At 40.6% G+C, this 15073-nt stretch overlaps 1 protein-coding gene across 3 annotated transcripts in view; it reads left to right on the plus strand.

The window, feature by feature from the left end:
• BZW2 (basic leucine zipper and W2 domains 2) overlaps positions 1-4621 on the plus strand; it is a 36956-nt gene extending 32335 nt beyond the window's left edge. For all 3 annotated transcript variants that reach the window (XM_062495427.1, XM_062495435.1, XM_062495442.1), the window contains exons 10-11: positions 2393-2515; positions 4165-4621. In XM_062495427.1, the coding sequence (XP_062351411.1) occupies positions 2393-2515; positions 4165-4193 (152 nt within the window). In that variant the 3' untranslated portion in view covers positions 4194-4621. The remainder of the gene's footprint in view (positions 1-2392; positions 2516-4164) is intronic.
• The last annotated feature ends 10452 nt before the right edge of the window (positions 4622-15073 follow it).

The raw sequence follows: 15073 nt of genomic DNA on the forward strand, positions 1-15073 counted from the left end.
TATGAGCACTGGAAGCATGAATGTATTACACATCATATTTCTTAGAAATTAAAGGAGCGTTGCAGAAATTAAAGGAGCGTTGCAATTGTCCTTTTTGTAGTTCAAGACATTTTGTTCTTCTCTGTTAGGGTAGGAGGTTTATTGCCATGGAGTTAAATACAGGCAAATTTTTCATCTTCCAGACTGGTTAATGTTTTAAACTTTGAGGCACATTGTAAGATTATATGCTGCTTTTATCAGATTGGGGTTTTAGGAAGGGAGGGAGAAATTGCACTTTCCCCTTTGGCAACAAAACAGTTGAGCTTATGGGCTTCAAATAAAAAAAAACAGATTGAGTCCTATTACTTTTGAACTGAGCTATGTGCCTACCTGGAGGTGCTTCCTTGTACAGTATCATAATGTGACCTGTCATTCAACAACAGGCTTCAGCACTTCTGTACAGCTGCTTCATACCTGTGAGTGTCCACAGTGCCGCAGAGCTTGACCTGGGGACAGGGTTGCTCTGCTTTGGGTTTTTTGGATGGTTTTGTTTTTTTTTTTTTTTTCTGAAATCTCTCCTGATTTTCTTTGCCTGTCCTTATGTGTTATACCCTGAGTAATTTGTAGATGTAGTTGTGTGAACTTCAGGGCTCTGAGGTAAATGTAATCTTTTCACACACACTTTTATATTATACTGCAGGTTCATGAGTCCATGTAAAGTATTTTCAGGTTTGCTGAAATAAATCCAGATTCATTAAATACTGTAATACCTTTGAGCTGCTGCTAAGGACTACCAGCAAGTATTTAATGCAACATGTTTGAAACCTCTTTCTTGTCTCCAGCATTTCTGTAACATTGGAGAAAAAGTTCACTGTGACAGGTTGTGATTTCAGGAAGATGGTGGATTTTGTGCCTCTTGTAGGTTCACTAAGCACAATTTATATGTACAATTTGTATGTAAAAGCCTTGAGCCAGCTCAGTCCCATTTTCCCTTTATTTTCTGAGCATTACTGTCAGCTGCAGTAAACTGCAGAAGAGGTTTTATTTTGGAAAAGTGCCTAACAGACAAGGCAAATTTCCAGTCAGAAGCACTTAGTAAATTCCTAGTTTTCAGGGAGATTTCATATTCAGTTGCTTTTGAATGTCTTGGAATAGTTTTGATTAAGTTCAAACGTATCCTTGGTTGCTTCCATCTGTTTATTATTCAACAGCATATGTGATATGTGTCTCCTCTGTCTCATTTGATCAGATGCCTTGGGTTTTTAGTGTCATTTATTTCAGTTTGTCTTCTTCCCTTCCCTGCCACATCTGCTCTAACTTAGGCTGAAGCAGAAGGTGATGGTCAGGGTCGGTGCCTTGGCAAGCAAATACCCAGTGGGTGGGACAGCACCAAGAAGCTCAGGGAAGCAGTGAAGTACATAAATGTGTTGATTTTGAGCAGGGAGGGTAGTTTGTTCAAAGACAAAAAGAATGGAAATTTTAATGAGGTGTAGAAAGCTGTCTTTAGTCTTTTTATAGAACAGATACAGTTTGATTTTGTTGTTGTTGTTGTTGATGATGATGATGTTGTTTGTTCTTGCCTCTTGTATTACATAACTGCCAAAATGCCATTGTGGATCCCAGATTTTGTCTCCACAGCCATCCATTACTGAGATACTTGGCTTGGCTGGATCACAGGAGCTTTGTCCTAGGGCTAGAGGTCTGTTGCTAGACCTAAATTTGCATATGTTGGTAACAATAAGTGTCCTTGCTATTTATTAGCATTTCTTTATTCTGAATTGTACTCAGCCTCACATGTCCTCACTGGCGGCTATTTTGTTCCTGATGCTTGACATAAAAATGTCATCTGTGCTGTCCATCCAAGCCAGCCCCTTAAAACGGGTGGTCTGAATAGTGACCTTAAAACTTACTAGCTGCAAACAACATAAGACCTTTAGGGGGAAATGATTACAAACAATCTCTACTGACTGTCTCTTAAGTGCTCAGTCAGGAGGTATTTGTCACTTCAGACTTCTAGAACCATGCACAATTCCGTGATACAACAGCAAGAAAAAGCATGGTAATTCTTATTGTGTTAACTTCCAAGATGTGCAGGCTGATTATTATATTTCTTTTATCCAGCAATCTTATGTGGTATATTTAAAACAGATGGATAAAGAACTCTTCTTGACAGAAGCACAATATTTGTTACTTTGTTTTAAGCCTAATTCATTACACATTTTATTGTGTCTGGAATCCATTATATGCATCAAATATTCTGTACTTGTAGCCTAATATAGATCATGCAAAACTTGTTCCGCTGCAATCATATTAGCTTTATGCTGCCTTTAAAAATATCTTTTTCCTCTCACGTTCAAAATCTTCTAATCCCTGAATTATTTTTTTTTTTTGCAAACACTGATCTGTATTTCAGCTGATGTTCTGAGTGAAGAAGCTATCCTCAAGTGGTATAAAGAAGCACATGTTGCTAAAGGCAAAAGTGTTTTTCTTGACCAGATGAAGAAATTTGTGGAGTGGCTGCAAAACGCTGAAGAAGGTATGAGTTCATTTGAAGAACTATGGTAGTCTCTTTGCAAAACAATTTTTTTTTTCACATTTTAGTTGTACCAGGATATGACGTTTTCAGGACTCTAAATACAAAACAGCAGGCATGACCATCTCAGTTGTTTCCAGACATGCCTAAGCCTAACAACACTTGCTGCTTTTTTAGTGATTATAGTCTCCCTGTGAAATCCTCTATTCACTGGGTACCACTTGTCTACAGACGAACTCTTTTATCTTCTGCAGGGAGGAACTCGGCACTGATGACAGCATCAAATACATTGGTGCTAACACCTGCAGCCAAACAGTTTTCTGTCTCAGTGCCTTTTTTGCTATTGTCATGTTAATTGGCACATAGCAAGAGCTTGTCTGCACCCTGGCTCTTGAAACTGGCTTTAGCTGAATGGTCAGGTTAACATTATGTGGACTGTATTTGCTGCTTTAAAGTGGTTATTTAGAAGCGGAACTAGTTTCTTTAGTCCCTAACTTGGTTTTCATCATGTTCTTGATAGGAAAATACTTCCACCGAATAAGTAAGTTATCATTTTTTGCATGGAAAAAGAATTCCCAAATCAGTTGGGAATATAAATCAATGTGTAATAGATAGAGATAGAATTATTGGATAGAATTATTGTTTGCATCCATTTAATATAATTAATTTTATAAACTAGGAGGGAATATGTACTAGTGACAAGGAACAGATAAAACTTAGCGGCAATTCACATGTTCAGATAGCAGTATAAAAATGGCAGCTGCTTTCACACTTGAGATTTTGGGTGGGCAAGCTTGGTCAAATTATGCCTTTTTTTTTCCCCTTTTAATTTTCTGCTTGTATGCCTTGGTTGCTCTTTATTTTTATCCTTCCTGCATGTCCCCTCTGCCAGATGTCCTTAATTACAAAGTCCAGTACAAACGGAGACAAAATGTTTCTGTAAGAACATGCAGACCATGTTTGCTCTCAGAAATCTGATCTATGGTGTAATATTTTTTGGCAGCGAGCCCTTTCCTGTCAGGTGAACACAGAAATGCAATATGATGCAAAGTAGCTTTAGGTTACAAAACCAGCATGTGTATTTCTGCTTCTAGGTTACTCCTACTTCTTCTGCTTCTATTACTAAATGAACTGTATCTGATGCTATAGAAATAATTTAAAAATTTGTTTTTTACATGTTTCATACCTCCTGTAGGGTAAGACCACTTAGCCTTTCTAGATAGGCTGGATGGTAATACTGATTGACATTTGCAAAGCAAATAGTTTTAAGGGTGCTTCCTTGATGAGAGCAGTACAGTCTACTCATAGAGATTAGAAGAGTAAGCAAATAATGCTGATGCTTTATTAAACTCAGCTACACATTGTGTGGCTCTGTAGATGAGGACCAGAATCATTCATAGCATCATTCATAGCAACATGGTGAAAATTTTAGTGACAGATCTGTAAATGAAGAGCTCCACCATGGAGGGCAGCATTCATCTCCTGAAGCTGTATATTTCTTTGTTTGTTCTGCCAACCTTTCCTAGGAAGTACTAGGTGTGGTGTAAATGTTAATTTTCATTTTGGAAGGATGTCTTGTTAATTTTATAGAATTATTCACATCACTGTCCTTGTGCAACCTACATGAAACATTTTACTCTCTTCTCTTCTAGAGTCGGAGTCTGAAGGGGAGGAGAACTGAGGTGGTTCCACAAAGCACAGTCTCAATCTAGGTTAATGCCAAATGCGCTTGGGAATGCCATACTGTTCAAGCAAAGAGGCTTTACTTCAGTGTCATACAGAAAACTATAGACTAGACTTTCCTTTTGTTTAGAAGAATAATGGTTTTTAATGGAGCCCTGAGGCATTAGATGCTTTACTTGGGACTCTACCTCTGGCTCAGTGTACACTAACTTAGGCAAAGACATTCAGCAAGGAGCCATATAGAAAAAGTGAAATTAAATACTTATGGACTCCTTTTTATTAACAGTCTTTTTCAGGTACTATCGTGTATGAACACTCCAATTTCTGTTTATAGAACTGTTTGGTCTGTGTTTGTAGCTCAATATTGGCTTGTGTATGTGATTTGACACCACCACATTTTTTTGAATAAATGGCTTTTATATCTTAGTGTTGTGGTATTAATGTGTATGTAAAGTTCTGGCTTGCCAAAGTTTTTATGATTCTTCAAGTAAAAATTACATAAGAATGCCTGCAGACCATTTTCATACTTCTTCCCCAAAAAATCAGCAGCTGTAGTGAACTGGTGTAGAGATCACTGTTAAATCTTTATTCCCATCCTTACATACAACTTTGGACAGATTAACCATATTCCATAAAAGAAATATTGATCCATTCTGTTCCTTAAATCAAAGAAAATGTACAGGAACAAATCTGCAGCGTCCCTGTTTTGCAGGTACAATGTATGCAAATGATATATAGAATAATATGCTCTGCTCCATTCAAACTACACTCAGTTATTGATGACTGCTGAATTTTGAAAAAATTAGCTTCAAAACATGCATGACTGGAAGTCATTATGTGTGAAATCTGAAATTTATTTGCATCAGGTTTAGAAAAGCCAGGCTTGTATTCTTACAGGGGAGAAAAGCATGACTGGGCATAATCAATTAATGGTGTATTTTGTCATTAGGAACCAATAAGGTAAGATAATACAGATTTCTCTGAGGGAAAGTCAGCACTTCATATAAACCACAGATCATATAAGTGTGTCATGTCTCAGTATGTATCTAGCTTTACTGTAAACAGCAGTTAGCAAGTGGAAATCAAGTGCTGTTGAGTGCCAGCTTTCCATCTAGTACAGCATTTATTTTCCTAACAGGTATTGATCTTTGGAAGGGGAAATATAGCATGGTGAAGTTTCCAATAAGTTCAAGAAGATCAGAGCCAGTCAAATTAAAAAGCAGAACTGATGCATTAGCTGCATACTTTCCATTTTGGTCCTTGTTATTACAGAAAACAAATTTGCTGGGCATGAAAACACATGCACAGAACTCTGCAGCTGTGACATGGTAGTACTGAGTCATTGATATGCAGCCACTTGGTAAAAAAAATCTTGAATTCAAAATTGCTGTTTCCTGAGGTACTAATGAGTATTTATTTTGGTGTACATAAACCCACTTTTCTGTATAATCTTAAATTTAGGCTCATCTCAAAGGTGCCAGTCTGGAGTAATGTGCAGAGATCCCAATCCTATTTCCCTGCAGTGAGACTGCCAGGGAGAGCCAGGCACAGCTGGCTGCAGGCTGGCTGGGCCATCTGCTGGAGACAGAAATCATCGGCTGCAAGGGTTCTGTGAGGCCAAAGGCAGCAAATCAGGGGTGCCTGCTGCAACTGTGCCCCCAGCACACTGCAGGTGCAAGCAAAGCTGAGTGGATCCACTGCATTCAAGTTCAGGTGCCTCCAAGCCAGGCACCCGAGTTGCACCTGATGATTGTTTCAGGTCCCTGCCAAGCTGAGATATTCTGTGATTGTTGACACAGTTGCCCTAGCTCCATTTATAGACATTGTGTTGGAGAGAAATGGGTGTTTTTAGCACAGGGCTGCTGGCCAAGTTGAGACTTGTGATTTGGAGCAGGGTGAGGAGTTGCACTCTGGGCTGACAGGAGTTGTTCACTTTTCAGTCAGGCCATACCCAAAACCCTGTATCTTCTGTGTTCGTATCATGCCTAATGTGTTGCTCCTGGGAGCCCCTCTCAGCTTGCCCTCCCCCAGGGAAATTATTAGGCACTAACAGTTTCTGCATCCAGTTTTCAGGATTTCTTCCCACTTAATCTCTGAGATCAGTTTGGATGGGAACTTACATGTGTATTTTTTCATCCAGCATTTCGCATATATGCTGGTAACTGAACTAGGTAGGGGCACAAATACAAATAGATCTGGTTTGCATCAGACTGAATGTCAGTACAAAAGTGTGTACTGATAAGGTTTTTCAGGAAACCTGTAGATTAGAAATTGGGCAGAGCTTTTGATGTGACTCCCTTCAGGCAAAGTGCCCTTCCCTTGAAGCCTTCAGAGAGTCTGCATTTCAGTTTAAAATGTTCCTAACCCAAGGCATTTCTTCAAGGCAGCTCTTGAATTACTGTTTCTCTGCTAGAGAAATCAAAGGTACAGTCAGCACCAAATACATGTTTTATAAAAGGAATCAGTTATCTTGTAAAACTAAAAAGTTACTTCATAGAAAATGTGCTTCAGATAATATATTGCATTCAATTTTGAAACTGCAATCTTAATGTCAGAACTGTACATCTTTTACTTTACAATAATTGCAATAGGGTGCACTTTAAAATGGGGATTGCTGAATTTGAAGGTGATTCTTCTCTTCTGGCCTCTCCCTTCTGAAATCGTGCTGAGGTTTTAACTAAGGAAGCCAATTATATTGCTTTAAAACATTCCTCTGGTGCACAAGTGCTCTCCAGGAGAGAAACCACATCATCCTTGGGATGCAACAGTGAGGTTGGTTAAGGCAGTGGTTATGAATCTGAAAGGGGCTGACACAATTCCTATTTCTTGCTGCTCCAGCTACCTATTTTCAGTGCAGGCTTGTCTAACTATGTCAAGCCAGGGGGCTTGCAGCCCACTGCAGTCATAATCCCACAGATCACAAACCATCATCAGGCTGACACTCCCTGCGTTGTTTTCAACAGCAATCTTGCTTTACCCTTACTATGCTTTGGCTGATAGAGATTTACCTCCAAGAAGGTGATGACCTGCTCTGCCAGCAACCCCCTTTTCTGCATGGCCAACACATCCCAAACCCAGCAGCCAGACCTGTGCCAAAAGGATTGATGGAAAACATGCCAACCTCATCCCTCTGGCAGCTGCAGGCTGGCTGAGCAAGGAAGGCATTTAACACCCAGAGAAACCAGCATCTGCCGGGTGAGATCCCCTAGGAGATCCCAGGGTCTGCTCCATGACCACTCTTGGGAGAGGGATGGCTATGTAGGTGGTCTTGTGTGTGTGCACTATTAAGGTTTTTCCACGAAAGTGGTTCTTCAAGCAGTATAGACCCATTTTCTCAAGTCTTTTAAAGCCTTCCCCCTCCCCGGTCCATTTAGTGACAAGGTAGTGATAAACAGGGCCTCATAAATGAGTGGGTGTGGGAGTCGGGTTTTCCTTTAACGCTGCCAATAATCCACAGTTTCAGAGGCAGAGCTCTGATCAGAACAAACACCCGGGCACTGAGCGAGCAGCGCTGAGGGGCTGATGGACTGGGAGTGTTGGGGACCCTTCCTGCCCACTCCAGGTAACACTCAGGCTGAAGGTGTCTGCTGCAGCTCTTTGTGGGGCTCCTGCTCCCAGCACAGTTCCCCAGGGGTGGTGCCTGGGTCAGGGCACTGACAAGTAACTTTGGTATTCCATTAGCAGCAGGAAAGAAGCTTCTTCGTGTCTGTATTTGAACATCACAGCTTTATTTCAGGGCAGCTTGTGCACTTCAGCAATAACAGGCCAGCACTTCAAGGCAAGCAGGGGGCAAGAAAAGGTGGCCCAATCCTTTCTGCTCACTAACGTAAGGGTGTAGGGTTGCTGAACTCTTGATTTCTGCTTTGGACCCCTTCCTCAAAATGTGACCTACCAGAACCAGCGGGTTCAGCCTAGAGTGGTTGCAGATGGGGGCACATGGTGAATCACTCATGCCAGGTTTGTCTGAACAGCATTTGGAAAATAAATTTTAAATACATTTTAAATAAATTAAATAAAATGTTTCTTGCAAGCATGCCCTTAACTGAGGCACTGGTAAACTGCCTGATAATTCTAACAGGTCCCTTCTGGCATCTCAAAGGCTTTTAAACTCCTGTCATGTTCATGGATAAGAATAACTACCTTTAAAAATCACATTTGCACTTAAAAATGGTGATTATATAAAATAAGTCTTGCGGGCTGAGACAAACCAGTCCTTTCTCAAAAAGAGCCACAAATAACATTACATGGGTTTAATTGCAGCAACCATTCAGCTCTCACTGGATTAGTGCTGGTTATTAAGAACCAAAATTAGGACAAATTACATAAGTATATATTTTTCCCAGAAAAGCCACATCTTCTGATTTTGAAGGGGGAAAAAAGCAAGGGTTGACTTCTACTTTTCCACCAGGCTTTTGGTTTTGTTTTTGCTATGATATTTTTAGCAAAAGTTAATTCTTGCTCCTTACCAGCCACATGGGTCTTTTTAGCTTCATGTAAATGAAAGCAAATCCCAGGAGGGGAAGTTATGCCAACACCTGCAGAAGACACAATTCGGGCAGGCAAGCACTCCCAGGCTGTGCATGTAACCTATATTTGGTCCATGTCACAAAGCCAGTGCACTGGTGTCCTGGATGATGAAAATAGCTCACTTGCTATGTTTTCCTGGCAGGAATCTGATTAACACCATGGTGACAGCCTCACTTTCCTCCCACGGAGGCCTGGTAGCTCATGTCATGCCACACACTAGCAGGGGGTTCAGGTGCTCCTTTCCAGTTTACCAACCTTATTCCCTGATGAGAAGGAAGTGCTGAGTTTACAAAACCTCAGGAACTTCAGTAGGAGCTGTGGAAGTTGGAGTCCATCTCACCATGGCTCCCTGCTGCCCTGGGCCCCAGAGGCCATGCTGGGAGAGCATTGTCCTCCGTACTTATCTGAGGAGATCTGGATTAGGAGAGTGAAGGGTACATGCTTGTTTTCCCACTGCTTGTCCCACACTCATGCAGGAGAGAAATGCACTTGTTGGTTTCAGCCATCAGCAAGCAGCACCCCACACATCTCTGTTTTGCAGACGTGCAGGACATGTCCCCCACCCATGGGAGAGGCATTGCTGGACTGTATATGCCAAGATCCATCACCTCTAAGTCAACACGAGGGAAGGGGACAGTGCTGGAGCTGCTAATAGGACACAGCTGCATACTGACAAGTAACATTTTGGTACTTGGATCTGTCCCTCCCATGGCTGCCAGAAACTCAATTGCCTCAGCCCAAGTGTCTCTTATATATAAGAGTTCAACATTAACAATTGCTGACTGTGTCCTACACTCACCACAGCTCTTCTGCTGATGGTGTTACAAGATTCGAGTGTCTGCTTCCATGCTATTCAGCACCCTTCACCCCACAGGGCTGCAGGGAAACTACAAACTGCTCTGGAATGTCACTAGCAGGGAGATACACAGCCTGAACACCAAATTTCCGTGATTTAGGAACACACAAAAATAATTAAAAAAAAATTATTCAATACACAGTGAACAGAAGACTGTATCATTGCAACTTCATAACAAGAAGATATATTTGTGTTGCAGTCTCAAAGTGCATCAATTGCCTGAGATTTTTTGTGTTTATTTTTCTCTGATGAAATAGGCTAACATAACACTCTCCATATCATTACTACTTATTGCTGGGATATTTGCATAACACTGACAGCCATAAGTTATGCTAGAAGGAATAACAAAACAGTATTGTTGATGTATCCCAGGATATCATCAAAATAAGGTTTTTACCCAGACCTATGTTATTAAACCCACTTGTCTAGCTGGGAAAAAAATCAATAAGCTTTCAATTACACTTCCTTCCCCAGGTCCAAAATAGAAGCAGCAGCCTTGGAAAAATAAAAACTGAGAAAAACTGATCTAAAATTTAGTTCAATTTGTATCAGTAAGATCACTCAAAAGAAAATAGATGGTATCTGTGATAATGAAGGAGATTCTAAAGGGAAATGAGATGCCAGATAATATGCAGTTTGTGGAATAAGTAGGACAGTCAGTGAAAGAAAAAGTAAAAAATTGTCACAGAATCTCTCTCTTTTACTAATGACACAGATAGAAAAGGTGAATTTATCATGAGGCTTGCTGCCCATCCATACATCAACTCTATTCCTTTCAGTCCCTACAGTCCAGGCCCTGGGGATAACAGCAATGCTAAGACGTCTTCTGAAAGAGAATGGAGATGACACTCTACTTCCACAACCAGAAATTTTTCTGGTCTAAATAAATGGAAGTAGTTGAAGACCTAGAAGATTATACTTTTCCTACCTTTTGAAAATAAACCCCAGTTTTCTGTGATTTTATCAAGACAATGGTATTCTGGGATTAATAGAAACAACTTTTTTTTCCCTTATTATTATTACAGACTTTGTATCTTCTGCATTTTGCTTTGAAATTAGTGAATCCAGAAAACTGAACCTGTAAAGCTGTTCCAGAAAAAAACATTAATGATGATTTCTAATCAAAGGGTATCTCATCTTGTACCCAGCTGAGAAAGTCCTGATCTCTCTCCCATGACAGACTACACATAATTCAATAAATCCACTATGGAAATGCCTTCTGCTCCCAGACAGATCACCTCTCGCTCACTGTGGTTTCTCACCTTCCTCAACCTCACAGGTTGGCCTAGATTTCCAGAAAGACTGGGAAAGCATTTTGTCACACTCAGCTAAATTTCTGCACCTGCAATCAGAGCTGTCTTCTCCCCCATGCCACTGAAGAGTCTGTGCAGAGAGATGCCCTGCAGCCCCTTGCTTGGAGGAAGGAAAGAAGATCCCCCCTTTCCCAGGGGCTAAGGCAGGCACCAATGCCATTGCTTCAGCCCCCTCTTGGTGTCCTTCCAGCTGGCACACAGCTTTCCTGCTGGGCCCAGGGGAAGCAAAGTGCATGAACCACATCTGGCACAGTTCCGCTGCTTCTCAGGGAAATGTGTGACGAGTACTAAAGTAATCACAGCAGCCACATTTGTAGGGATGCAGTCCCTAGAGATCCCAAATAGGCCAGTAGCTTGTCAGGGGAAATGCCAGAAAACACTCCAAAGACAGAGAGAGAGAGAGAGAAGCAGGAGTCCCAGGAGAAGTACAGGACACAAAAAACAGGACAGAAAGATAATTCACAATAACTGCATCATTCAAGGTCATGTGTTGTCCCTTGCACCAAGCAGCACTTATGTAACACTCCCATGTGTTGCCCTCTTAGAGTCACACCAGATCCCTGTTACTGATCAGTAGAGACTACTTTATTTCTTTTTTTTCTATTTCATCTTTTAACAGCATTTTGTGCATAATCACATCCACAGTTCTCGTTACTTTTGTTTTGTGAGGGTGAGTTTTAGTATTTTTAGAATAACTGGCTATAACTTAGTGATTTTTGTAGCATTTGTGTCATATTTATGTTATAATTTAGTGGCTGTTACAGAAACTAATTTATTTATTAAGAAACTTTCTTGAAACAACAGCTCATACTAATCCTTTAAACTGAAGGATTCTTCAGGCAAAATGCAGCTCAGATGATACAGGCACACATCTGGATGGTTTACTTAAATGCAATAAAACTATCCTTCCTTCAACTACTAAAAATCCAAACTTGTTTATCCTTTGCCTGTGTGGATTATGCACCTTTATGCATTACTTCATAATTACTAACTTCACTTTTATGCATTACTAAACTTGAGTAGGATGGATGAAATTCAAGAATCAGATGCAGGCAAAAAGAATCAGCATGGATAAATCAAAGACATGGATATATTTACTAAAGTCCTAAAGAAACTGGTTCTCATGACCCTAAACTCCAAATGGCTTCAGCAGGGTGTGGGAGAGGTCTGAAAGCTGTATGGGCAACTGACTGAAGAGAAACACATGGTGGTGCTGATGCTGCAAAGCAGCCCTGGAGTTTTAACATGAAAAAAAGCACAGAGGATAAGTGTGGTGTTTTGGGGAACATTAATCCTCAGAGAGGAATCAAAAGAACAGCATCTTCCCATATCAAAGGAAGAATCCACTAGGGACAATGTTAATAATATAGACAGGAACCTAAATGTAAACTAGAGGAGAAGGAAAAAAGCATGGCCTTCTACAAACAACATGCAGCAGAGCAACAACCTGCCAGTCCTGCTACAGTGGGAAGTCTGAATCATGCTGTAGATGACATTTAAGATGGAATTTTGTTTTCATACTGAAATTCATGTTAACTTTTCTCACCAGAAGTCACTTAAAATATCAGAAACCCAGAGATACTCTGAATTCCCAAGAGCTTTTAGTTCAGTCCATAAAATGGAAGAATCCAGATAACCCCCCAAGATGAGCAAGATTCTCTCATCACAGCCAGAGACACCTTCCTGTTTGGAGAAGGTGTTTGGAGATAGTATCATTATATTACTGAGCCACCTCTCACCAACCACTTTTTACTGCTGTGCTAGTCTGTAATGGACAGAAATATATTCTTCAGAGGCAAAAATATCCAAGGAATCATCCAGCTCAGGAAAATAATATTAAACACATAAAGTGATAAAGTACTGTGTAAAAAAACCTAACTGCTGAAAAAAAAATATCACGTGTGCTCTACTCTCCAAATGCAGAGGTGCCTTGGTGCAGCATTTGGTTAGTGAAGGGCACATGCCTTTGACACAAGAGTGTCAAATAAAATAATGAAATTAAGAACTGTCTTAGTAGTTAAGGTTTAACCCAGCATTGGAGTAAATCCTTTAAGAGATCTTCTTTGTTCTGTCAGACCTGTGACCCTGCTGTCCTTTGACTCAGAAATGGAGATGACACTTAAGGAAGACAATAAGATGCCTGTAAATGCTGGATGAGTTCTGACAGGAGAGATTTAGCAGGGTGAAGTGGTCTTAGCCCCAACATAGGTATAACAGTGAAAAGCCAGTAAGAGACCTGAGGTCCATTCCTTTCTTTCTCAAAGAAAAACTTCTTTGCACCCATAGCCAGAATTGAGACGAGAAACAAACCCTGGCCTGCTGGTGCTGAGAAGAGGGCTGTAAGTCTGTCCCACTTTTGTCAGCCTGCTTCTATCATCACTTGTAATACCTGATAGCAATATTTTATCCCTCATGCTGCAATCCCACTGAACAAATGCAAGGCAGCACCACAGTGCACCCAGAGGGTGCCAGTGCTCCACATCTCTCCAGTCCTAACATGACTGATTTCTTGCTCTCCCTAAATCATGGGAAGAAAAGCAGCCTTCAAGAGCACTTTATTCAGAGTATGTATTAATTTAAGGCTGGATTCTCTAAAAAGACTGGTTCATATTTAAAATGGTCTCCTACTGCTGAAGCAGCCTTGTTTTCCATCAGCACCCCAGTTACTGCTTTGTCAGCTTCTGCGTCTGTCTTGGTGGCATCAACAAGGAAGCAGCACCAAGCGTACTGCCAGCTGCCATGACTTGGGCACTCTAGAGAAACTGTGCCATCAAGTTTCAATACACCTCTAGGAGACAAGCCACTCCTGTGGCAACAGGCTGGCAGTTCCCAAGTTGCCATCTCTCACCCGTACATAGAAGGTGGAAATAAAACACAAGATGGTGTCAAAACTACTTTCCAGCTGATACTAGGAAGTAAACTAATTATTAACTTTATGAAAATCCACCATCATTTAAAATGGTCTGCAGAATTAAGTTTAGGTTTACCTTTAGATTTGCTTAGATTTCAGTGTACATTCTGTAAAGTACAATAACTGCAAATACTCTATTTTAGGATTCTTCACTTAATTTTAAAAAAAAAGTAGAAAAGTTTAAAAGCCTCTTTATTCTTCCTTCATTCTGAACTGTTTGCTTCTCTTACCCTCTTGCAGAAGGGTTCTTGATCCATGTGAAGAACACAATTAAATGGAAACTGTATTAGCACATTGGCAGAACACTTTTCTTTGTGTAAACTGTACAGTAAAAAACAACTGTACATAAGAAAAAATAAACCAAAGCTAATACCTGGCCAATTAATATAAAACCATTTTCAACTGACGGCTGTCTTGGTCAGCACCGACAGAAACCCACAGTTTCAGAAGGGCAAACCCTAAACTGAATTGCAGGCTGGGAAGCCAGATGGTAAAAAGAGAGAAATCTTGTGACGCCAAGAAGAAACTTTGATGAAAGATAAGCCATGACCTATCAGCTTTATCTTTCTTTTAGAGAAATTGTACCAAGAAAATTCGACTGACAGAAAATTCCTGTGTGCTTAAGGGATTAATTACTTATTGCAGATACCAGTATCTGACTGTCAGCTTGTGTCTTGTCCCTAATGCAGATGTTTGGGCACTGATAGCAAAAAGCACTGGCAGTAGACTCTATAAGCAGCTAACTTGTGGGATAAAAAAGAAAGCTAAGTTTAAATATGTAAGCCTATATACTGCTTAGCTCACATAAAGCCAGAAAGGCACTCCACACCAATATAAATGGGCTGATTTTCACAGTAATATATGTGCCACTGCACTGGAGCTGGATTTATATAGCTCAAGAGCAAAGCAGAGAGTTCAGAGTAAGCATGAGACGTCAGGGTTTCACTGTCAAACCCTGGGTTACCATATGACACATCAAGTAACAAACAAGGTTTGCTTCTTCCATTTCCATGTTACTAGATACCCATTCTGCTGTTAGTGTCATCTGCTTGCAAGAAGACTACTGAAAAATAAAGAGCTGTTCCTATAGATTAACATACTCCTGAGCACTCTTGTTGCTTTAAATTTTTATGTGAGGACCTGGTAAGCTTTTAGTGCTGTCAACGGAAAAGACCAAATGATGAAATTGCTTCCCAGCTTGTCCCCAGCTTGCACACACATGATGGTGGTGACGCAGCAGAACTGGCTGGCAGCAGCAGGTTGTTTTCCTA

This window comes from Cinclus cinclus, chromosome 1 (assembly GCF_963662255.1).
Source record: "Cinclus cinclus chromosome 1, bCinCin1.1, whole genome shotgun sequence".
In the NCBI taxonomy this organism is placed as follows: domain Eukaryota; kingdom Metazoa; phylum Chordata; class Aves; order Passeriformes; family Cinclidae; genus Cinclus; species Cinclus cinclus.